At 38.0% G+C, this 25,672-nt stretch overlaps 1 protein-coding gene across 1 annotated transcript in view; it reads left to right on the top strand.

Moving 5' to 3' along the window:
• Positions 1–25,672, top strand: part of CENPI (centromere protein I) — a 77,040-nt gene that overhangs the window by 18,791 nt on the left and 32,577 nt on the right. The window contains exons 6-15 of the mRNA XM_059386113.1: positions 7,296–7,344; positions 7,608–7,654; positions 12,098–12,187; positions 12,736–12,864; positions 13,088–13,255; positions 13,401–13,521; positions 14,984–15,075; positions 17,348–17,465; positions 17,552–17,616; positions 23,411–23,505. Of these exons, the coding sequence (XP_059242096.1) occupies positions 7,296–7,344; positions 7,608–7,654; positions 12,098–12,187; positions 12,736–12,864; positions 13,088–13,255; positions 13,401–13,521; positions 14,984–15,075; positions 17,348–17,465; positions 17,552–17,616; positions 23,411–23,505 (974 nt within the window). The remainder of the gene's footprint in view (positions 1–7,295; positions 7,345–7,607; positions 7,655–12,097; positions 12,188–12,735; positions 12,865–13,087; positions 13,256–13,400; positions 13,522–14,983; positions 15,076–17,347; positions 17,466–17,551; positions 17,617–23,410; positions 23,506–25,672) is intronic.

The following is a 25,672-nucleotide window of genomic DNA, read 5'->3' as shown; positions in this document are numbered from 1 at the left end:
GACTGTTACTGTATATTGTCTCTGTTCCTTTCTGATCTACTACTTTTAGGCTCTCTCTCTGCTTAGAGGACCCCTTTCAATATTTCCTGTAGAGCTGGTTTGGTGTTTGCAAATTCTTTCAGTTTTTGTTTGTCCTGGAAGCTTTTTGTCTCTCCTTCTACTTTCAATGATAGCCTAGCTGGATATAGTATTCTTGGCTTCATGTTTTTCTCATTTAGTGCTCTGAATATATCATGCCAGTTCTTTCTGGCCTGCCAGGTCTCTGGATAAGTCCGCTGCCAACCTAATATTTTTACCATTGTATGTTACAGACTTATTTTCCCGGGTTGCTTTCAGGATTTTCTCCTTGTCACTAAGACTTGTAAATTTTACTATTAGGTGACAGGGTGTGGACCTATTCTTACTGATTTTGAGGGGGGTTCTCTGCACCTCCTGGATTTTGATGCTCTCTCCCTTTGCCATATTAGGGATATTCTCTACATAATTATCTCCAATATACCTTCTGCTCCCCTCTCTCTTTCTTCTTCTGGAATCCCAATTATTGTAACGTCGTTTCATCTTATGGTGTCACTTATCTCTCGAATTCTCCCCTCGTGGTCCAGTAGTTGTTTGTTTCTCTTTTGCTTAGCTTCTTTATTCTCTGTCATTTGGTCTTTTTTTATCACTAATTCTTTCTTCTGCCTCATTCATCCTAGCAGTAAGAGCCTCCATTTTTGATTGCACCTCATTAATAGCTTTTTAAATTTCAACTTGTTTAGATTTTAGTTCTTTTAATTCTCCAGAAAGGGCCTTTATCTCTCAGGAGGGGGTTTCTCTAATATATTCTATGCCTTTTTTAAGCCCGGCTAGAACCTTGAGAATTGTCATTCTGAACTCTAGATCTGACATATTACCCATGTCCGTATTGATTAGGTCCCTGGCCTTCGGTACTGCCTCTTGTTCTTTTTTTTGTGGTGAGGTTTTTTTGCCTTGTCATTTTGTTCAGATAAGAATATATGAAGGAGCAAATAAAATACTAAAAGGATGGCAAAGACCCAGGAAAATGTGCTTTAACCATATCAGAAGAGACCCTAAACCATGGGGGGAAAAGGGGATAAGAAGAAGTTCAGAAAAAAAAATTAAAGAAGGAAAACAAATAAAGAAAAAATATAAAAAAGAAAAATATATATATATTAGACTGGTGACTAGAACAGGGTTACCCACTTAATTTTGGGAGTATTTTGGTCTCTTAGAAGAAACTACCTCCCAAAAAATTAAGGAATGAAAAACATATATAAGGGTAAACACAATGAAGTGATGGAATATGCCTATAAAGATGAAAAATTTTTTTAAAAAAATTTCTAAAAAAGGAGTTGATAAAGTGAGTTGGTTGGGAGTATAAAGAAAAAGAAAGTGGAGAAAATTTGCTCGGGCTAGAGACTAGAACAAGCCCAGAACTAGATTTAGGGTATATTCTATTAGAAGAAGTTGTACCCCAAATTTTTTAGAAGGAAAAACCTTAGGTGTATACAAAAAATAAAGTTAGGTACAATGAAGGATAAAATATGACTATAATAATGAAGGTTCAAAAAAGATTATTAGTTTTTTAATGAAAGGTATTGTTAAGGTAAACTGGTTAAAGAATGTTAAAAGAGGAAAGGGTAAAAGAAAAATTTAGCAGAAGAAAAAAATAAAATTAAAAAAATAAATTAACTGCAAGACTAAAGAATCATGGGGAGAAAGCCATGAATTCCATGCTTTGCTTTCTCCTCCTCTGGAATTCTGCTGTTGACCTTGGTGTGAACTTGGTCTTGGCTGGATTTCTTGTTTATCTTCTGGGGGACGGGCCCATTGTAATGATTCTCAAGTGTCTTTGCCTGGGAAGAATTGCACCGCCCTTACCAGGGGCCAGGCTAAGTAATCCCCGGGTTCGCTTTCTGGAGCTTTTGTTCCCTGAACGCTTTTGTAGAGTTCCGGAGGTCGGGAATGAAAATGGTGGCCTCCCAATGTTTGGCCTGGAGGAACCGAGAGCTTGGGGTCCCACTCCTCAGTGCACCCTCAGAGAAAAGCGCTCAATCACTCCTATTTCCCTGTCCTCTGGCTGCACTCCAAGCTCACCCAGGCTGTGACCAAGCATCTCTGTCTCTGACACACAGTTCCGCCTGCAGTCTACAAATCACGCAGGTCCCTGAGCTCTTCCGGGGGGTGTCTCCCTGGATCTTGTGGGGTCCCCACTCACAGAGCAGTGGCCTGTGCCATGGATTACGGTTCAAGGTAACCCCAAGTTGAGAGCTCACTCCTCGGCTCTGTCTCTGTAGCCGGCTTCCCCGTTGTATTACCTGCATGCTCTGCAACACTCAGACACCCCCGATCCTTCTGTGACTCCATGGGACCTGGGGCCACGCTGACCCTGCATGGGCTTCACCCCGGTTTAGCCTCTGGAGCGATGTCTTTCAGTGGAGCAGACTTTTGAAAGTCTTGATTTTGTGCTCCGATGTTCCACCACTTCCTGGGAGCCAGCACCCCACCCTGCGGTATATCTTCCCCTAGCTTTGGATTCACTTCTCCGCCAGTCCTACCTTTCAGAAAGTGGTCGATTTACTGTTTCTAGAATTGTTGCTCCTCTTCTCTTCGATCTCCTGTTGGATTTGTAGGTGTTTGCAATGGTTTGATAAGCTATCTAGCTGATCTCCTGCGACCTGATGTAGTCTCAGCCTGCTACTTCTCTGCCATCTTGACTCCTCCCCCCCTCAGTTTTAATTTATAATATGGTTTTTCTTTTTTTTAAAAAAGATTTTATTTATTTATTTGACACAGAGAGAGAGAGAGAGAGAGAGAGAGAGAGAGATCATAAGTAGGCAGAGAGGCAGGCAGAGAGAGAGAGGGAGGGGGACGCAGGCTCCCTCCTGAGCAGAGCGCCTGATGTGGGACTTGATCCCAGGACCCCGAGATCATGACCCAAGCCAAAGGCAAAAGCTTAACCGACTGAGCCACCCATGTGCCCTAATATGGTTTTTCTAGGGTGTAAGGGTAGCCAGTATCTTTACCTTCATCTTAAATGAGGCAAGGATCTTAGAATGCTTTAGCTTTGATCACAGCCCTCCGAGATTGCATGCTATTATCTTGTTTTAGTTCTAGCTGGTTCTTCTCCATCCTTCTCCACATACAGGTGAAGTAGGCATTGTTATTATCTTCACAGTTTGTTTCTGTTTTGATTTGCCTACATATTTACCAATATCTTTGCTTACTATTTATTTTTGTATCTTAGACCTTCAGTCTGAGATCATTTTTCTGTATAGAAATATATAGTTTAGAATATTCTTTCAGTGAGAATTTTTTGCTAGTAAATTATCTTTGTCTGAAAATGTCTTTACAATGCCCTTGTTTTGAAAGTTGGTTTTGCTGTGTGTAGAACTCTAGGGTAACAGTTAAATTCTTTTTGGACATTGACAGTATTATTCCACTGGCTCCTTTCCACAGTTGTTGATTCAGTCTAATTGTAATCTGTCATTTTTTCTTTTCTCTCTGGATACTTTTTAAGAACAGCTTTATTGAAATGTAATTCATGTATAATACAATCTACTCTCTTAAGGTATACAATTCAGCTGGATTTCAGTATGTTCACAGATACGTGTAACTATGAGAATAGTCAATTTTAGGACATTTTCATCACTTCAAAAACCCCAAACCCTTTATCATTCCCATATCTTCCTATTCAGCAGTTCCTAAATAACACCTAATGTTTTTTCTGTCTTTAATGATTTGCCTATTTTTAATCTATTTTCTGTCTCAGAGATTTGTGTATTCTGGACATTTCATTTAAATGAAATCATGTAGTCTTTTATGACTGGCTTTGTAACATAATGTTTTCAAGGTTCGTCCATGTAGCATATAACAGTGCTTCATTTTTTAACCTGTTATATTGTTTCATAACTTAAAATTTACCACCTGAACTAATTTTTATAATATATATATATATATATATATATATATATATTTAAGATTTTGTTTATTTATTTGACAGAGATCTCAAGTAGGCAGAGAGGCAGGCAGGGGTGGAGGGAAGCAGGGTCCCTGCTGAACAGAGAGCCTGATGCAGGGCTTGATCCCAGGACCCTGGGATCATGTCCCGAGGTGAAGGCAGTCACTTAACCAACTGAACTGCCCACGTGTGCCTGTTCCAAGGGTGGGCCCTAAGCTTTACCATCAGCTACCCAGCTCCTATCTCCTTTTGTAGCTATTAAAGCTATAAATTCAATATTTATAAGGTTTGGTAGAAATTTTAGGGAGAGAGCTTGTTCAGTATTCAGTGTTTCCTTTTAAACTTTGTTTTTGGGAACTGCAGTTTCTTTGCACTTAAACAACTGGTTACATGGTTTAAAAAAACATTGCTGAGTTGGCAAGAAAGGTAGGGTCATTCAGGTTGTCTAATATACATTATTTTTATAAATGGTAATCAGGTGAGAAGGTCAGTAAGTTCTAAGGCCAAGGTGATTTGTTGATAATAGATATTAAAATATTCTGGCATGTTATTGGGATTAGGATTAGAGTGGAAGACTGGATCAGATGCCTAAGCCCTGTGTGAATTTTTGGAATTTACTGAGAGGTTAGTAGTGAATAGATAGGGTGTAGGTTGGTTGGAGGAAGTGAGGTTGGGTGGACTAAGGAAGTCTCTTTGTATACGAGAATGAAAGAGTAGTGCCTTGAAGTAGCAAGAAAACGTAAGGATGCTCATCTCTCCTGCTTACCCTGTGATACACAGGAATGGATGAATGATGAATAGTATGTGATTGACTCCTCCTTAACTTTGACATCTCTCTTAACCTCATATTTTCCTTTTAAGATTATTTATTTATTTATTTTTAAGATTTTATTTATTCATTTGAGAGAGAGAGGCAGAGGAAGAGGAAGAAGGAGAAGCAGACTCCCCACTGAGCCTAGAGCCTGATAAGTGGCTCAATCCCAGAACCCGGAAATATTTATTGAAGTATGATATATGTAAAGAAAGTAGCTTGTATCATAAGTGATCAGCTCAATTAATTATCCTAAACTGAATGCATTTGTATAAATATCACCCCGATCAAGAAGTAGGAAACCTAAAAAAAAAAGTAGTAGGAAACCTAACTTTTAGAAGTGTTACTTTTAATAACATGCCAGACATGCCAGAAGTGTTACTTCATAAAGTCATTTTCATGTAATTTTTTGGGAGCCTGACTCTTTAGTGACTCAGAAGCAGTGGTTACTATTTGTCAGAAAGGCAGTTGTAAAGTCTTAGATGTGTATGATGTGATTAAAAGAGAACATCAGATTTACTATAATGCTGGAGCCTAGAGCAAGTGATTGTGTGACACTCGTTTTATATCCAACATGACAAATTGTGTTGCTAATGGTTTATATTCTAGGGATGTAAGGTTGTGAGTTTTTTTACTGATAGTTAACTGTATTTTGTGTAGAATATATCAAACTTGGTCATAGTATATGTTCTTCTCTTTTAAAAAAAAATCCTGTATCTAAATTCATGCTTCTTATAAGTATGTCCAGAATCTGAAAACATTTCTAAGTAGAGGATAGGCAATATAGGATGCTGTACTTTGGACTTTACAGTTTAGATTCATGATAAAAGTTTGTATAAAGAAAGTCTTTGCTTTCATTGTCTTCTCTGGTTCCAATACATAATTTACTTTTTTGATTTCCTAACATCTAAGGCAAGTGTTGGCAAATTTTTTCTTAAAGTGCCAGGAAGTAAATATTCAGATATAAGGGCCATACTATCTCTCACAACTACTTACTCCACTGGTGTAGTATGAAAGCAGCTATAGAAAATACATAAACAACTGAGACAGTGTTCAATAAAACTTTATTTATAATAACCAGTGCTGGGCTGGATTTGACCCACAGGTTGTTTACTCATCACTGTGGTAGATTATTTCCTTGTCTGATAAACAGGTGTTCTTAATTTAATGATCTCTAATTTATGGAGGGCTTTTCTTTTATGTTTTATTTTGTGGCTATCATTTTCTTTTCTGAAAGAGAAAAACTGCTACCCTCTGGTCATAAAGATTTTCTCTTATGTTTTTTTCTAGAACAGGTAGTGGTAAACTTTTCCTGTAAAGGGCCAGATATTAAATATTTTAGGCTTTGTGGGCCATAGAGTCTGTCACAACTCTGTCACAACTGTTACTCTGTCACAACTCTTACTCTGTCACAACTACTAAGCTCTGCTGTTGTAGTCAGAAAGCAGCTATAGATAATTCATAAATGAATGCGTGTGGCTATGTTCCAGTAAAACTTGATTCACTAAAACATGAACTGTAGTTTGCTGACCCATGGTCTAGAATAAAACCTCAACAAGTGGACCCTCAAAATGAAACAGTACAAAGGAACCAATCATTCAGTAACCTAAGTAACAAATTTGTTGCATGTGTGTTATTTGCCAAACAGAGCTAAATGGTTAATTAAATTATAGTGTATCCACTCCCTGGAATACTAACATCACTGAAAATGATCATTTGAAGACTAAACAACTTGGGAAAATGCTTTTTTTTTTAGATTTAAAAAAAATTTTATTTGACAGAGAGAGAGAGAGAGAGAGGGAGAGATCACAAGTAAGCAGAGGGGCAGGCAGAGGGAGAGGGGGAAGCAGGTTCCCTGCCCAGCAGAGAGCCCCATGTAGGGCTCAGTCCCAGGACCCTGAGATCATGACCTGAGCCGAAGGCAGAGGCTCAACCCACTGAGCCACCCAGATGCCCAGGAAAATGCTTTTTTCAAAGATTGTATTTATCTGACAGAGAGAGAGAGAACAAGCAGGAAGGAAGAGCAGAAGGAGAGGAAGAAGCAGATTCCCTGCTGAGCAGGGAGCCTGATGCAGGGCTCTATCCCAGGACCCTGGGATAATGACCTGAGCCAAAGGCAGACACTTGACCAATTGAGCCACCCATGCGTCCCAGGAAAATGCTTTTAATTAGGGAATCAAGATAAAAGTTTTAAGTTTATGTCATAATAAATATGGATTACTGGAGGGGGGAATACATGAATTTTTGTTAGATTGTAGGATCTTTTTCTGTTTTTCAAGTTGTCTGCAGTGTTTCTATATTCCAAAAGTACCTTAAAATGGTATAATGAGATACCAATGAACACTATTGGCTTTTACCACTATGTTGTAGTATGAAAAACAGAAGCTTTTAGAACTATTGTTCAACAAAATCCTGAAGCCTTTTTACTTAATCAGTAGAAGATTGACATTTGAGGAAAATGTGTTGCCACTCTGTTCAAGATATATTGTCATTTCTCTTTTCAAATTTTTCATATTTTAACAGTGCCCTTATGTCTGCCATTTGTTATATTTGCTTACCAAAAAAGAGAATGGTGAGTATTTTCATTCCAGTTGTATTACATTTACTCTGTAGAATTAGCGTTTGTATTGGCCTTTACAAAGTTAACTAGTAGCATTAGTTCTATGTCAAGATTTTGTGGGAATTGTATTTGAGTACTTTTAGAGCATCTGCTTACTGGTTTAACTGAAGAGGGTTGTTTATATTTTTGATGTGTTGTAAGAAGGTGCTATATGAGCCACATAGTTTGTTTTTATTCTGAACCCCATGTATTGTACTTTTCTTTACCTTTTCTAGTCAAACCATTTCGGGTGAGAAAATTGCTTGATCTTCAGGCCAAAATGGTGAGTATTAAAAAGCCCTAAAATTGACAAGTGTACTCTGTGTTACTGGGCTTTGGGGAATATAAAATTGAATGAGCCATGATCTTCAAGGAACTTACTATCTGGGGAGCTTAGTCAATGGAATAAAAAATCAGTAAGATTGGATTCAAGAAGGAGTGGTGATGCTTGAGAGAAATTTTAAGGAATTAATATGATTTAACTAGGCCAAGAAGGAAGAGAAGGGCAGAGGGAACAGCATAAATAAAGACACATAGATGGCAAATAGTAAAACTGTTTAGGGAACTGTGTTGCCACGGCTAGAAAACAAGTGTCAGGGAGTAATTAAAAACTTCCTCTATTTAAGTAACATGGTTGGTTTGTTTGTTTGCTTAAGTTTTTGTGGATATGATCTAGGAAAGCATTCCTTTCTGGACACATAAACTTCAGTATATTCCCTGACTGTTATCTCTTGTCCTTACAGCTTTCTTACATTGTTATTTCCACTACACCTGTCAGGTAACAGAAGTCTATGAAGCTTTGAGTATGAAACAGTAGGAAGTTGTAGTGTCTATCCTAACTGTTGGAGCCTGCATGATCTACCTGAAGGCATTCAAATTTAATGAAAAGCACAAACACATGTGCACATTCATGCTTCTCCAGTGCATGTAACATGCTTTGCTGTTAGGACAATTCAATGATCATTCTTGTTTCATAGCTCCCTGTTTTGGTTCTATCAGTGCAATATCTTCTCTAAGCTCTCTGAAGATGTCAGTGATAATGTTTCTGTCCAAATTGAATTGTATGTCACAGTAATATGAATGGTGAGGAAGTTGTACATTTTTCCATGTGAATAGCAAAGTATTTCAGAGGACTACTGAAAATTCTTAGCATAAATAAGATCTTACTGATTGTTATTAACTGAAACAACAGCATGTGTTCAAGTTTAGAAAATGATTTAGTACATGATTGTATAAAAATTTTAAACCCAGACATTGAATGTATGACTTCATTAATAACATTTTATATAGTATATTAGTAAATTATCCCATTATCAATGGCCATTTATAGAGATGCATTTTTAAAAGATTTTTAATTCATTTGAGAAAGAGAGAGCAAGAGCATGGACAAGGGGGAGGGTCAGAGACAGCAGAAAAGCAGCCTACCTGCTGAGCAGGGATCCCGACGTGGGGCTGCATCCCAGGCCCCTGTGATCATGACCTGAGCCAAAGGCAGACGCTTAACCAACTGAGCCACCAAGGCACCCCTATAAAGATGCATTTATAATTGTTTTAATTAGCTGAATTTTGGTGAATTTGATTAAGTCCAACAATATCAAACCAAGAAGGAATAGTGTGCTTACATGTAACCCAACATGTCTAGTGGCATAATCTGCATGTTAGAACAAATAAATTGAATATGTGAATTTCTGACACCTGCAATGGCATGTATCCCCTCTATACCCATTCATACCCTATAATTCCTGATCCATGAATGAAACAAAATACAGAAATTGTCTTTCTGGAGGCAAACATGAATGGTGGGAAGTGGAGCAGACATGTTGTTATCATACATACACCAGGCTCTGTTGAGACCAATCTTTGGAACAGAGGTGGGGAGTTAGCTCTTCCCTGAGGGTTGGTAAGAATGGTTTCTAGGATTCTCCTCTCTGCCTAGCATGAGCCTAAGTGACTTGGGCTATGATTTTTCCCCCCTATTTCCAGCTTTGTCTCTGCTTCCTCAGAATTCCTTTCTTTAGTTAGTTTGGTCTTTCATAGTAGAGGCCTTCTCAAATGCCTGGCAAACCTTGTTTTTCCATATTTAATAGTAAAGAACTAAAATGGTGATTGGAAGGTTTTGCATGTGAGCAGGACTTGTTCATTGTAGGATCTTGATGTTTCACTAGGGAGCCCCATAGATGGCTGTGTCACTTTCCCTGGAGAAGAATTCTCTTATTTCCTGCCTAGGGGTTGTATTAGGCTTCTCTGGAGAAACAGAACCAATAGGATACATGTATAGATATATAGAAGGGTATTTATTATAAGGAATTGACTTGTATGATCATGAAGCTAACAAGTCCATAGTCTGTTGGGGGGCCAACAGGCTGGAGACCCTGGAGAGCTGATATTTCAGTTTGAGTCCAAAGGCAGTCTGCTGTAGAACCAGAAAGAGCTGGTGTTACAGATTCTTTTAAGTAGGCTGCTGGAGAATTCTTTCTTGCTTGGGGGAGGCTGGTGTTTTTGTTCTATAAGGGCTTTCAACTGATTGAATGAGGGCCACCCACATTATGAAGGGCAGTCTACTCAAAGTCCATCAATTTAAGTGTTAATCTCATGTAAAACACTCTCACAGGAGCACCCCAAATAATGTTTGACTAAATATCTGGGCACTCTGGGACCCAGCCAGGTTGACATATAACATTTACCATCATAGGTTATAAACTTGACTACTAGCCCCATGGGATGTAAGCAGTGAAAGGGGGTGAGGAAGGAATTTGGGGCTGTATTTCTTTTTTTTTTTTTTTAAAGATTTTATTTATTTGACAGACAGAGATCACAAGTAGGCAGAGAGGCAGGCAGAGAGAGAGAGAGAGAGGGGGAAGCAGGCTTCCTGCGGAGCAGAGAGCCCGATGCGGGGCTCGATCCCAGGACCCTGAGATCATGACCTGAGCCAAAGGCAGCAGCCCAAACCACTGAGCCACCCAGGCGCCCCGGGGCTGTATTTCTTACTTAGGTTTTCAACCAGTCCTATTTTCTGCTTCTCTTGTACTTCTGCTACTTCCACTTTTCAGAGGTATCTGGTCCCTCAAATTCCTGAGCCTTTTTGAGAGTTCTCAAACCTGAATCTGCTGCTTTTGAGCCTTTTTCTGTTGCTACTTTAGGTTTTGTTTTCTCTGTTTTGCTAAATTCACAACTCTTTGTCCATTTTCTTTTCATTCTAGGCTCTAAAACCATTTAGGGATCTTTTCATTTGCTGTTGTGTCTCTCTTGTTCTCTTTGAATGTGTGCTTTATGCCTTTTTCATTCCCTTAGTTTTCACTGGGGCTTTGGGAGGACCCAGAGTTAAATCCATATGTTCAATATGCCATGTTTAACTGGAATTATTTTTAAAAAAGCAGAGAATGGTAACTTTTTAACAACTAAGATACATTCATTTAACTAGACAATAAATGCTACACGTCTTTCCTCTACTAAATATTTGCTCTATCAAAAAATGTTCCAAGTCAAAACAAACACTGATACTAATTGACAGTGAGTATAGAAATTAGAAGGTATTTCAGCATAGATAAACTGGATTATTTTGGTTTTGTTATAACAAATTTAATTTCAAGAAGCTGTTATGGGGCGCCTGGGTGGCTCAGTGAGTTAAAGCCTCTGCTTTCGGCTCAGGTCATGATCCCAGGGTCCTGGGATCGAGCCCCACATCGGGCTGTCTGCTCAGCAGGGAGACTGCTTCCCTCTCTCTCGCTGCCTGCCTGTCTGCCTACTTGTGATCTCTGTCAAATAAATGAATAAAATCTTTAAAAAGAAGCTGTTATAAAAATAAGAATACTGTATTTCTAAGCCCCATTTCTGCCTTCCTTGTTTTGAACAGTATTTGATTCAACAAAATTGTAATATAATAAAAGAAGTTTGGTTATTTTCTTGGAATTCATTTTAGTGGTATGCTTTCTCTGGATAGCCAGATATATCTAACACAGGTATCCAGCAGTAATGACTTCTGTCATTATAATATTAATGTTTATATTAAGACTTGTTTTAGTTCTATCAAGGTGCTTGACCACTGCAGTTGTTGGATTTCCTAGTTAATTTTCCAGGAACTATGATAATAAGATTTGAATATTTCTTTTGCCCTGTTTTCTTGGCTTCCTTTTTATCTTCCCACCTTTCTGTCTAAATCAAGAATGAATCAACTTTGAGTCCTGAGTATGCTACCAGTGAACGTAAGCCATGCTAGCAGTATAAGTGGTAGACCTAAGGCATGGACAGAGAAGAAGAGAGAAAATATAAGAAGTAAAGTAGGAGAAAAGGTCATAAAAGAGAAGTCCACAGGCTGGTGAGGGTATTTTTATGATCATTGATTTAAATGTCTGGTTATTTACTCTTTGATTTCTTTTTTTAAAAAAGATTTTATTTATTTATTCAACAGAGAGAGACACTGTGAGAGAGGGAACATAAGCAGGGGGAGTGGGAGAGGGAGAAGCAGGCTTCCCATTGAGTAGGGAGCCTGATGCAGGTCTCGATTCCAGGACCCTGAGATCATGACCTGAGCCAAAGGCAGATACTTAATGACTGAGTCACCCAGGCACCCCTATTCTTTGATTTTCTATATCATCTTCCTATACCATATCACATAGTAAAATTAGGGTCTGAATATACACTTAATATGTTTACTTTATCATTACTTTTTTTCCTTATGCCATAGGGTTGAAAATTGAAAATTTTCAATTTTCCTATTTCATTTCAGGGAATGCAGCCTCACCTCCAGGCTTTGTTGTCGTTGTATAAGTTCTTTGCTCCTACGTTGATTTCTGTATCTTTGCCTGCAAGGAAGAAGGTAAGGGATTAAGGAGTAGTAAGTCATATTGAGATTGAAATGTGTTATTTTTGATTAAGTCAATTTGCAGATTTGAACTGAAATGTTTACAGCATACCGTTTTAAGATCTAGTATTGCAGGGATGCCTGGGTGTCTCATTCGGTTAAGCATCTGCCTTTGGCTCAGGTCATAATCCCAGAGTCCTGGGATCGAGTCCCATGTCGGGCTTCCTGCTTGGCAGGGAGGGAGCCTGCTTCTCCCTCTGCTTGCCATTCCCTTGCTTCTGTTCTTTCTATCTCTCTGACAAATAAATAAATAAAATATTTAAAAAAAAAAAGATCTAGTATTGCAGCACTGTTTCTGGAAAGTTTTTTTTAGGGATTGGCACTTTGTTTTGATTCTATTTGATGTATTTAATAGATTCTTGATCAGAAAAAAACCTAAATGGATTTGCATGGCTGCAAAATGTTTCATAATTAATATGCTTTCAGTTAATGAAGAGTTTGGGATTTTATATTGCTTTGGGTTATGGGTACCTACTCATGGACTTTAATCCAATTTTTTATAGATCTATTTTAAGAATTCAGAGAATTTGTGGAAGGCAGCTCTATTTGCTGTGAGGCAAAGGAATCAGGGACCCCCTCCTGAACCTCTAAAATTGATGTTAGGTCCAGGTCAAGTCCGTCCTCTAAAAAGAGTAAGTATTTAATAGTGCAGATGATTTGTGCAATTTTTTTTCTTAAATCCAAACAATAAACATTCAGATGTTTGAAGAGATTATAGATATTTAAATGCATTTCAACTGCCCAGGATTCTATGCAAACCACATTCAGACCTTATTAATTGAACAAACTCAACAATTGCTTTTACATTTAGTTTGTAGTCTATTGATACATTGTTTTATTGTCTTTCTTCTTTAGAAATGGAATTCCTACTCAGTTATACCAGTGCTAAATTCTAGTAGCTGCATTAAAGAATGTGGGAAAACAGAGATGACTCTTTCTGATTATCTCAGTAGCAATGAATCGTTTCCACTAGAACAGCTTAAAAGCTTCCCTCAACTCTTACAGAACATCCACTGCTTAGAGGTATGTGACTGGACCATGTGCTTATCTGCATTTTTCATTTGATTTTCATACCCTTTATTTTTGTTATATATTTGCTTTCTGATGATTTCCTTGTTGCTATAACCTACTTTTCATATACTTACAGTTGACTGATTTCTCTTTGCAGCTGCCTTCTCAGATGGGTGCAGTGTTGAACAACTCTCTGTTACTTCACTATCTTAACTGTGTCAAAGATGAGTCTATCTTACTGAGGCTTTATCACTGGTTGAGTCAAACATTACAAGAAGGTAAAAATTGTTACTTAAAAGCATTAGGTGAATGAGGAAGGAACAAAATAATTCATATCTTTTATAAGGGTAAGAAATTCTAAATAGGAGGAGGCTTTGTATGCTGTAACTATTTCTCTGATAATCATATATTTAGAGCTGGTATTCTTTCCTTGTAATTTTAGGAGACAATAAGAAAGGAGGTATGTTGTTAAGGAAACATTGCTGGATGGCCACCTAAACTCACTGCATGTCTCCATTTTAATGACCATCACAGTCCAAAGCCTCTTCATCTATATATGTCTAGAAACTTACTGTTCAGGCCCCAGAATCATCGGACTAGTGCTAAACACACTCAGAGAAGACCAATATATAAGTCAGAATATCAACTTACTATTTTATAATAGAAGTAATTCTTTTTGGTGACCAAAATGTTCATGTCTGCCAACAATAGTATCTCCTCTTTGCCATCAGTATAGATGAGAGCCAAATTAGTCATTAGAAGATTTCTTAATTACAGAATTGAAGGAAAGAGCAATAAGGGAGTTTTTCATCCAGGCCATAGTAAATAAAGCCTGCTCATTGTATTCCTCTAAGGGGGACAGTTTCTCTAGAGATCATATTTCTGTTGACTGGATTGTTTCTTTCTTGGGTAAGCAACTCCTGACTCTTAAAGTATTTATTTACTTATTTATTTTTAATTTTTTAAAAATATTTTATTTATTCATTTGACATAGAGAGAGAGAGACTACAAGTAGGCACAGCAGCAGGCAGAGAGAGAGGGGGAAGCAGGCTCCCTACCAAGCAGAGAGCCCGATGTGGGGTTTGATCTCAGGACCCTGAGATCATGACCTGAGCTGAAGGCAGAGGCTTAACCCACTGAGCCATTCAGGTGCCCCGTCTTGAAGTATTTAAAGTTGGTTTTAGTTCGTTCCAGGCTAATTCTCCTTTTCCTGCTCAGTTTTTCTTTAGATTGGATATGATATAATTAGATTACCACTTACTAAAACTCATACCTATATAGTCTTTTGGACTACTGTGTGACTTAAGCTAATCACATTTATTTTTTTTAATCTTTTATTTATTTATTTGAGAGAGAGACAGTGAGAGAGAGCATGAGTGAGGAGAAGGTCAGAGGGAGAAACAGACTCCCCATGAGCTGGGAGCCCAATGTGGGAGTTGATCCTGGGACTCCAGGATCATGACCTGAGCCATCCAGGCGCCCCGCTAATCACATTTATTATATATCAGTTTTACTAGTTTATTTTTTCACTGTAAGCTTTCCCTATATCATTAAGTTCTTGAGAAACATCTCACTATGACTTCCACCTACCTGTGTTACAGTCTGTAGTGCAAGTTGGTTAGGGTGTATAAGACTAATTACTTGTTTGTATTTGTCACGTCACTTTAGAATAGTGGTAATTATTTGTATAGTTTTTATTGTTATTCACCCAGATACTTATGTTTAATATTTCTGTTCCAGAGTGCATTTGGTACAAGATGAATAATTATGAACATGGAAAACAATTTACCAACTTCTTAGACACTATCATCAGGGCACAGTGCTTCTTACAAGTAAGATTCCACTTTCTTCATATATACTCCACCACCTCTTACTAAAATTTATTTAGATATCCACTGAATACCCTTTGTTGGTGTGTGGCACAATTTGTAAACAGTATTTGCTCAGTTCAAAGCTCGTTATAAATAGAGTTGAGTTGAATTGACATTTATCTCTATACTGTTGGGTTTGAGGAAATAATTTGTTAATTTATGCAAATAAGGTCTATAAAGAACAAACTGAAGATGTAATTGAATGCATTCAACTAATTGAATTAGCTGGTAACATAGACCTCATAGGGTTAATAATTGTGTTCTCATAATCAACAATATTTTTTAATGTTTTAGCCAATTAATTATTTGGTGTACGTAAGTAACCCTAGTTGTACTTTAAGCTGCAGCTCATTTATCAGCACCATCAAGAAGCCTATACTCATTGCCCTAGTCTGGTTTAGATGTTTATATTATGTGCTTCCTTAGTTCACTGTGCTTACCTGTATTATGGCACTTTCAGTATCTGTCTTTCCACATATTATGAGCTCCCAGCCAGTGGGAACCTTGTCTAACTTTTCTTCCTGTACAAGTGTTAAGCTTGGTACCTGGTACAAAAGAGGTGCATAATAAATGACTAAATCTTAAGGATTTGATGTGAAACCATTGAATTGGAAGTTGGATGTATATTATGGTAATGATGATAAAGGGATACTTTTAGGTTGACTTTTAGGTTTCCTGCTTGGCATTTGGTAAGAAAGAGGATATAGAAGGAACAGTCTTGGAAGGAAAGAATTTTGACTTATGTTTTTGCAGATTTTATTTATTTGAGAGAGAGAACATGAGCAGAGGGAGGGGTAGGGGACAAGCAGACTCACTGCTGAGTAGGGAGCCCAATACAGGCTCGATCCTAGGACCTTGGGGTCATTGAGGTGAGCCGAAGTCAGATGCTTAACTGAATGAGCCACCCAGGTGGCTCAGAAATTTGACTTAAGAGATGCCCATGGGATATCTGAAAGGTCGTATCCAATAGATAGATAATGAGTCTAGAGCTGAGGAATGAGATTTGAGCTAGATATATAGCTTTAGGACTCCTCATGATACAGGTGGTGGTTTTAGCTATGTTGTAGATGAGATTATCTAGAGAATTCATGTCATGAAAAGAAAGTCTAGGATGGAGTCCTGATGCATGCCATTCTTTAAGGCTCAGGGAAACACAGGGAAGAAAAAAGGAAAGCCCTAACTAAATCTTTGGTGAAAATATAAGCAGTCTACACATTCAAGTGTTCCTTCAGATGGAGCTGCCCAGAGTTTGGATTTGGTCTATGGCCTCTAAAGAAATTATAACCCTATTATAACATTGCATACATTTTTAAAAGGATTTTATTTATTTCTTTGAGAGAGAGTGAGTGAGCAGAGGGGAGGAGCAGAGCAAGAGGGACAAGCAGACTCCGCACAGAGTACAGAGCCTGACATTGGGAGCTTGATTCCACGACTCTGAGCCAAAATCAAGAGCTGGATGCTTAACCGACTGAGCAATCCAGGCGTCCAAACATTGTATACATGACTGCATATACTCCAGAGTAGTACCATTTTATTTACCTTTAAAAATGTTCCATAGCTTGACTTTTTACCTTCTTTCCAATTGCTATTTTATGGTATTTGAGAAGTATGTTGATAAAGATGGTAACATATTCAAATTTTAACCATCTGGCCCTTTTTGTGAGAAACTCTGGACCTAACCCAAGGCTTTTATTATATTGATGACAAAAAATTTAGTCTAAGAGTAAAACAACTATAGCACAGAATAAACAGTTTGTTTTAATTTTTAAAAGACTTTTTATATATTTATTTGACGGAGAGAGACATCACAAGTAGGCAGAGAGAGGGGGAAGCAGGCTCCCTGCTGAACAGAGAGCCAGATGCAGGGCTCAATCCCAGGACCCTGAGACTATGACCTGAGTCAAAGGCAGAGGCTTAAGCCACTGAGGCACCCAGGCGCCCCTAAACTGGTTGTTTAGAGAGTAGTTATGGACCGAGGAGTTTCTTTTCTTTTTTTTTTTTTTTAAGATTTTATTTATTTATTTGACAGAGAGAGAGAGCCAGAGAGGGAACGCAAGCAGGGGGAGTGGGGGAGGGAGAACAGCCTTCCCGCTGAGCAGGGAGCCCAATGCAGAGCTCGATCTCAGGACCCTGGGATCATGACCCAAGCGGAAGGCAGACACTTAACGACTGAGCCATCCAGGTGCCCCTTGAGGAGTTTCATATGAGTTTTTACTATTGACTTTTGTTATAGGAGGGGTTTTATTCCTGTGAAACATTCCTGTACAAGAGCCTTCCTCTCTGGGATGGCTTCTGTTGTCGATCACAGTTCCTTCAACTTGTGACCTGGATTCCTTTTAGTAGCTTCTCTGGTATGTACCATGAAAATTTGGGGTCTTTTAACTCAGTGTAATATTAATTAAAGGAATCTTGAATAATCTTTTTTTTTAATTCCTAGAGATGAAACCACTTCTTTTTGACCATCTAGCACAGCTCTTCTTTACATCAACCATTTATTTCAAGGTAAAAAAAAAACTGTCTTGTTTAAATTGAATAGGAAGTACTGTTTTATGGCCAGTGGTACATGATTCCAAACCCATACTGAAGTGGTGGTTTTTCAGCAGGATTCTCTTGGACCTGGACTTGAGGTACTGCATTACTCAGGTCAAAGTAAATGCACAGAATTTTCTGTTTTAAAGGTTTTGTTGCATATAATTTTCCTGGACTATTTTCACTTGTAGCAGATGACAAAGTGAATGGACAGGTGGCAAATTTGTGTTAATAAAAAAAAAAAAGTGGGAAGTGCTTAACCTTACTTTGATTGTTGTGGTTGATATTTTTATAGATAGACTTATTTTACAGATATTTATTGAGAACCTACCATGTACTAGATGCCCTTCTTGACACTGGGAATACAGTAATGGCCAAAGAAAACAAAACCCCTGTGACATTCATATTGTATATTTATTACATACTCATTTTCTGCTAATAACATTGTTTCCAACCTTATATGATAAAATTAAAATGTGTTGCCATTTTGGGGTATTCCCCAAAAAGACCACTGTGGCTTCCAAGAGTTTTACCCAAGTTAGTTTGAGAACCATTTTGTATAGAATGGTTATTCCTATTCCAGAAGAATGACAATAAAAGCCATGTTTCTTTTGTAACATTGTTTTCACCTTAAACCACTTACTGTTGGCCACATTTATAGGAAGATGTTTTGTCCTGGTTAGTGTTTGTCATGTTCAAATGGCACTTTACTAATTACCTGTTAAAATAACTTGGATTTGAGGTTTATTTATATTACTTGTACTTACAACCTGACCAATAGCATCATTCATGTGACAGTACATACCACTTCTCCAAGCTAATGCATTTTTAGGGACTTCATTTTGCAGCCTTTTGTGATTTTCTTCCTATCTTACAATTGGGTTATTTTTTTCCTTTCTCTTACTCCACCAGAGAGCTGTTTATCTATAAATATTAGGTCAGACCATACGAAATTGCCATTTTTTGAAAGATTTGTATTTATTTATTTGACAGGGGGTTGAGGGAGGGAGAGGGCAAGCACAAGTAGGGGGAGTGGCAGGCAGGAGAGAAGCAGACTTCCTTCTCAGCAAGGAGCCCCATGTGGGGCTTGATCCCAGGAGCCCAGTATCATGACCTGAGCCAAAGGCAGTGGCTTAACTGACTGAGCCACCCAGGTGCCCCCGAAATTGCCATTTTTATAGGTCAAAGATATTTGATCAATGGCAATTTCATATGGTATAACTGAATAACTATGTATACATTTATACACATATACATATATTTGAGAACAGGAGTCTGAGGAGAAAAAGGGATAGAGGCAATTAAATAGTTGGTGGGCCAAGGACAGAACTCGGGAATACTCAGTATTCTTAGCTAAAAAGATGAGTCTGTGAAAGAACCTTCTCAAGAGGTATGAAAAGAACCAGAAGAACAGTAGTGCCAAGGAAAAAAAGGGAATATAGGATATCAAGAAGTAGTGAAGGAATAATGTTGCCATATATCCCAGGAAGATCCAGAAAAATGAGGACCAAAGAAAGTTTCTTTTGAAATCGATAATACAGAAGTTTTGTGCTACCTTTGTGAGCAGTTTTAATGGAAGGTGGGGGGCAGAACCAGATTTCTTTTTTCTTAAAGGGAGAGTCATTCTGATTTTATATTTACCTTCTCAAGGAAGAGGCTTATATTCTCATGTTAGCAGTGGGAAGCAAGGGCAGTGCTTACCTCCAGATGTTGAAGTGAAATAAGAAAATGTATTCAGAGAAAACAGTGTCCTTGGGTGTTGAGGGAGAGTCAGGATATGACTATAATAAGACAGAAAGCATACTTTGAAGAATATTGAAGCTATAGGTTTAGATTACCATGGAATAGAAGTTCTGGAAAATGTAATTGACGATGAACATTTTTTCATGTGTCTGATAGCCATTTGTATGTCTTCATTGGAGAAGTGTCTGTTCATATCTTCTGCCCATTTTTTTTTTATATGATTGTCTGTTTTGTGTGTGTTGAGTTTGAGGAGTTCTTTATAGATCCTGCATATCAACCTTTTGTCTGTACTGTCATTTGCAAATATCTTCTCCCATTCCGTGGGTTGCCTCTTTGTGTTCTTGACTGTTTCCTTTGCTGTGCAGAAGCTTTTGATCTTGATGAATTCCCAAAAGTTCATTTTCACTTTTGTTTCCTTTGCCTTTGGAGACATCTTAAAAGAAGTTGCTGTGGCTGTTATCAAAGAGGTTACTGCCTATGTTCTCCTGTAGGATTCTGATGGATTCCTGTTTCACATTGAGGTCTTTTATCCATTTTGAGTTTATCTTTGTGTATGGTGTAAGAGAATGGTTGAGTTTCATTCTTCTACATGTAGCTGTCCAGTTTTCCCAGCACCATTTATTGAAGAGACTGTCTTTTTTCCACTGTATATTTTTTCCTGTTTTGTTGAAGATTATTTGCCCATAGAGTTGAGGGTCCATATCTGGGCTCTCTACTCTGTTCCACTGGTCTATGTGTCTGTTTTTATGCCAATACCATGCTGTCTTGGTGATCACAGCTTTGTAGTAAAGCTTGAAATCAGGTAACGTGATGCCCCGAGTTTTTTATTTTTGTTTTTCAACATTTCCTTAGCGATTCCGGGTCTCTTCTGATTCCATACAAATTTTTAGATTATTTGCTCCAGCTCTTTGAAAAATACCAGTGGTATTTTGATCGGAATGGCATTAAAAGTATAGATTGCTCTAGGCAGTATAGACATTTTAACAATGTTTATTTTTCCGATCCAAGAGCATGGAATGGTCTTCCATCTTTTTGTGTCTTCTTCAATTTCTTTCATGAGTGTTCTGTAGTTCCTCGAGTACAGTTCCTTTACCTCTTTGGTTAGGTTTATTCCCAGGTATCTTATGGTTCTTGGTGCTATAGTAAATGAAATCGATTCTCTAATTTCCCTTTCTGTATTTTCATTGTTAGTGTATAAGAAAGCCACTGATTTCTGTACATTGACTTTGTATCCTGCCACATTGCTGAATTGCTGTATGAGTTCTAGTAGTTTGGAGGTGGAGTCATGTGGGTTTTCCATATAAAGAATCATGTCATCTGCGAAGAGAAAGAGTTTGACTTCTTCATTGCCAGTTTGGATACCTTTTATTTCTCTTTGTTGTCTGATTGCTAGGACTTCTAATACTATGTTGAACAAGAGTGGTGAGAGTGGGTATCCTTGTCATGTTCCTGATCTCAATGGCAAGGCTGCAAGCTTTTTCCCATTGAGGATGATATTTGCTGTGGGTCTTTCATAGATAGATTTTATGAAGTTCAGGAATGTTCCCTCTATCCCTATAATTTGAAGCGTTTTAATCAGGAATGGATGCTGGATTTTGTCCAATACTTTTCTGCATCAATTGAGAGGACCATGTGGTTCTTCACTCTTCTCTTATTAATTTGTTCTATCACATTGATTGATTTGCGAATGTTGAACCATCCTTGTAGCCCAGAAAGAATTGGGAAGGATGAGAAGGGGGAAAGAAGGATGAAAGGGTGAAAGAAGCACAGAGAAGTACAGAGTATAAGAAAGGATAAGTGATGAAAGGGGCTTTCATTTTGGTAGGTGGCTAAGGATAACAGCAGTGTGACATGGTAGTAGAATTAGCTAGAGACTCAGTTAGTTTATGAGGCTTTTATTATTATTATTATTGTTTTAAAATCATATGGGAGGAGGAGCAGAGGAAGAGGGGGAGAGAGTCTTAGCAAACTCCACGCTGTGCGCAGAGCCTGATATGGGGCTCTATCGCACCCTGACTGAGATCGTGACCCGAGCTGAAATCAAGAGTCAGACGCTCAACTGAATGAGCCACCCAGTTGGCCCAGTTTATGAGGATTTTAAAAGGTAAAAGATTTATATGATCTGAAGAGGAACCAGAGTATAGTTTATGAGGATTTTTAATGACTTACTATTATTTTAGCTGTTGTATAACTTGATTATTTAGCTTAATATAACAAATAAATAATATTTTTAAAAGTCTGTTAAAACATTTTCAGTGCTTTTGTTTGTGCTTAGCTGGTTGTGTCTATCAGCAAACAACTTTTCTCACTGAAGAATTATGAATGAGAAAATTCTACAAATCTACTGTAACTATGCTATTTTCATTGTGGCATATTAATTTTCTCATTTCTGTCCACATTGATTTATGTCTCCTGTATAATTACAAAAAGAGTGTACATAAATTTAAAAACTGGGATGCCTGGGTATCTTGGTCAGTTAATCGTCTGCCTTTGGCTCAGGTCATGATCTTGGGGTCCTAGGATTGAGTCCCATATTGGGCTCCTTGCTCAGCAGCGTGTTTGCCTCTCTCTCTGCCTGCCGCTCCTCCTGCTTGTGCTTTCCTTCTCTCTCTGGCAAATAAATAAATGAAATACTGAAAAAAAAGTAAATTTAAAAACCAGGATATAAGATTTGTCAAGTATAGTCAAATCTATTCATGGTCCATAGATGTTATACCACAGTGAATTTTTTTCTATAATTATTTCTAATTTTTTTCTTTGTAGGAGTAGATAACTATGTTGATCATCTTCATAATACAGATTTCTTCATTCTTTTGGCATACATTTCCAGGAATGAAGTTACTAGATGAAAGGAGAGAGTTTGAATATTTTTCATGACCTTGTTACATGCTGGTATTCCTTTGCCATACAGAGTTCTTTGAGGGCAGATGGATATAATGGGTAGAGTACTTAAATAACAAGGGTCTGGCAGCCATGGAGAGAGAATTGGGGTTTGGAAGACGAGACTAGAGTAAAGAAGACTGACTAGGAGGACAAAGTAATCTCAGAGATGTGAAGGCCAGGGCAAGGGTAGTTACGGTGGGATTGGAGACAGAAAAATTGGACATTTTGAAAAGAAAGAAAAATGATAGGATTTGGAGACGAAGAAAAGCATGAAGGACACAAGATGACTTTTATGATTTCTACTTTGGTATAGTAAAGGAAGCAGGGATATTTTGCCTGGAGGAAAATGACTAAGATTTTGTGCGTCATTTCAAATAATTGGTGGATTAAATTCAAGGTGTCAGTTTCTTTAAAAAGTATTAATTGAACTGTTCTGTGAAGTGAGCATCCTATCACTGGAGATACTCAGATAGCATCTAGGCCAGTATTTGTTAAGGATATGTAATAAAGGTTTGCTGTATTAGGTTTTGGGATGATGTGGAGAGCTTTCAAATTTATAGATTTATCCTCATGAATGCTCTGAGCACATTACTGTTAAGACTGTGTTTCTATGTAAATGAGGCCCTGAGAAATCAAGGCAAAGCCTGAGAAAGGAAAGACTAGAATTGTTTGTTTTCCAGTTACAGAAGGTAAGATAAATTTTTTGACTATCAAAAAGGGAGTAAATTATAGTTGTGACACAGGGTGAAAAGGATAGGCAGCTCATTTCCATAGCAACTTCAAAGGATCTCTGAGGGGAGATAGTAAGTAGTGGGTGATACTGTATTTGAAGATGTGATATATATTATAAATGAATGTAATTTAGAGAAACAAGAGTCTGTTCCTGGGCTGATAAGCTGGGGGCAATCTTGTAGCGAAAACAGCAGTAAACTTGTACTCGTATTCATCTATCTCTTGGAGACTGATCAGGCTGGAGTAGTAGCTATTGGGCTCTGATGCAAGATGCAATAGCTGGATGCAATCATCCCCATGGTCCCTTCCATCTTTAAGCCTCTGGTTTAATTTGTTAGTTCTCAACACTAAAGTGTGTCTGAATGATTTTATGAATGATTTTTTTTTTTGTTTTCTTTTGCCTTCTCAGTGTAGTGTTCTCCAGTGTCTGAAAGAACTACTGCAGAATTGGCTGTTGTGGCTTTCTGCAGATATCCACATGAAACCTGTGATGAACAGTCCTCTGTGAGTCTTACAACACTCCACAAGAAACTATCTGTACAAAAATGTTTGCATGTAGAGTTTAATAGTGTGTCATGATACCTTATTGTAAATGCTTAATCATAGTTTTCTAAAAAAAATTTTTTTGTAACTTTTCGCTCTTTTTCCTACAATCCTGTGAGGAAGGGTAATTCCACAAGTTCAGTTCTGTAAATCAGTAAACAACCCTTAAGCCTCTTTTTTTTTTTTTTTTTTAAGATTTTTATTTATTTATTTGACAGAGAGAGATCACAAGCAGGCAGAGAGGCAGGCAGAGAGAGAGGAGGAAGCAGGCTCCCCACTGAGCAGAGAGCCCGATGTGGGCCTCGATCCCAGGACCCTGAGATCATGACCTGAGCCGAAGGCAGCGGCTTAACCCACTGAGCCACCCAGGCGCCCGTTAAGCCTCTTAAGTGACTTGCAAGAGTTATTGTAGCAAAATATTGGAGAGGTGACATTAGAACTTCATATTTGACTTCCATTCAGTTTAGCTCACTTTAGAAAACATGTTCTTACTTATATGTAAAATCTGTCTGATAATGGCTAGGAAAATCTGTAATTTTGCAGTACAGTTTTGGGTTTTTTTTGTTGTTGTTGTTTCTTTGATGTCTTTTGATTATATACATTAATCAGTTAATTGCTTGATTATGTATAGTATTTTCACTTTGGAATAAAGAGCCCCAGATTTCCATTATGTTGATTAATATTAAAGGTGTGTTTTGACTCTTTCTACTAAAATCCTCGGTTTCCCCTATATTAGCAGCCACATTATTCTTTAACATTTATTTTTAAAAATCCTCTATTGTAGAAAACTGCAAACATAATCAAAAGTGTAGGAAATAGTGGGATTCTTTCCTTCTCTGCCCCTCCCTCTGCCTCTCTCCCTCTCTGCTCCTCCTCCCTCTCTGCCCCTACCCCCTTTCTAAAATAAATACATCTTTTATTTTATTTTTTAAAGGATTTTATTTATTTTTGTGAGAGCGAGAGAGAGTAAGCGGGGGGATATGGGTGGTGAGAGGGAAAAGCAGACTTCCCACCTAGCAGGGAGCCCAATGTGGGACTTGATTCCAGGACCCTGGGATCGTGACCTGAGTGGAAGGCAGACACTTAACCAACTGAGCCACCCAGGTGCTCCCAAATAAAATCTTTTTTAAAAAAGTATAGAAAATGATACAGTGTTACCCCTATATGTGCATCATCCAACTTAACAGTTACCAGGTCATGATTAATTTTTTTAAAGGTTTTATATATTTATTTATTTGAGAGAGAGCGAGAGAATGCACACACACACAAGCTGGGGGAGGGCCAATCAGACTCTCCACTGAGCAGGGAGCCTGTCATGGGTCCTGATCCCAGGACCCCGAGATTATGACCTGAGCTGAAATCAGATGCTTATCTGACTAAGCCACCCAGGCACCCCTAATTTTTAAAAAGTTTCTAACACTCCTCACTTTCTTCTTCCTCTGTTCCAGATTTTTTTCTTTCTTTCTTTTTGCAGCATATCTTTTTTTTTATTGTGTTATGTTAGTCACCATACGTCATTAGTTTTTGACGTAGTGTTTCGAGATTCATTGTTCTAGATTTTCTTAAACCTTTTTTAAAGATTTTATTTATTTGAGAGAGAGAGAGTGAGAGAGCATGAGAGGGGAGAAGGTCAGAGGGAGAAACAGACTCCCCATGGAGCTGGGAGCCTGATATGGGACTCGATCCCAGGACTCTGGGATCATGACCTGAGCTGAAGGCAGCTGCTTAACCTACTAAGCCATCCAGGCGCCCTGTTCTAGATTTTCTTAAGCAAAAAGAAAAACCCAGATATCATTTCAGCTGTTCAAAAATGATAACCAGTATAACACCTAAAGAATTAATATCTTTATTTTATCATCATTTTAAAAAAGTTCTAATTTTTTAAAAGATTTTATTTATTTATTTATTTGAGTGAGAGAGAATGAGTAAAAGTACAAGCAGGGGGAGAAGCAGAGGAAGAGGGAGAAGCAGACTCCCCGCCAAGCAGGGAGCCCAATATGGGGCTTGATCCCAGGACCCTAGGATCACGATCCGAATTGAAGTCAGACACTTAACCAACTCAGCCACCCAGGTGCCCTAAAAACATTTTTTTAAAGATTTTATTTATTTATTAAGCAGAGAGGCAGGC

The sequence above is a fragment of the Mustela nigripes genome, chromosome X (genome assembly GCF_022355385.1).
Source record: "Mustela nigripes isolate SB6536 chromosome X, MUSNIG.SB6536, whole genome shotgun sequence".
NCBI lineage: Eukaryota > Metazoa > Chordata > Mammalia > Carnivora > Mustelidae > Mustela > Mustela nigripes.
Note: the sequence above shows the minus strand (reverse complement) of the source record. Positions and strands in the feature narration are given on the sequence as shown.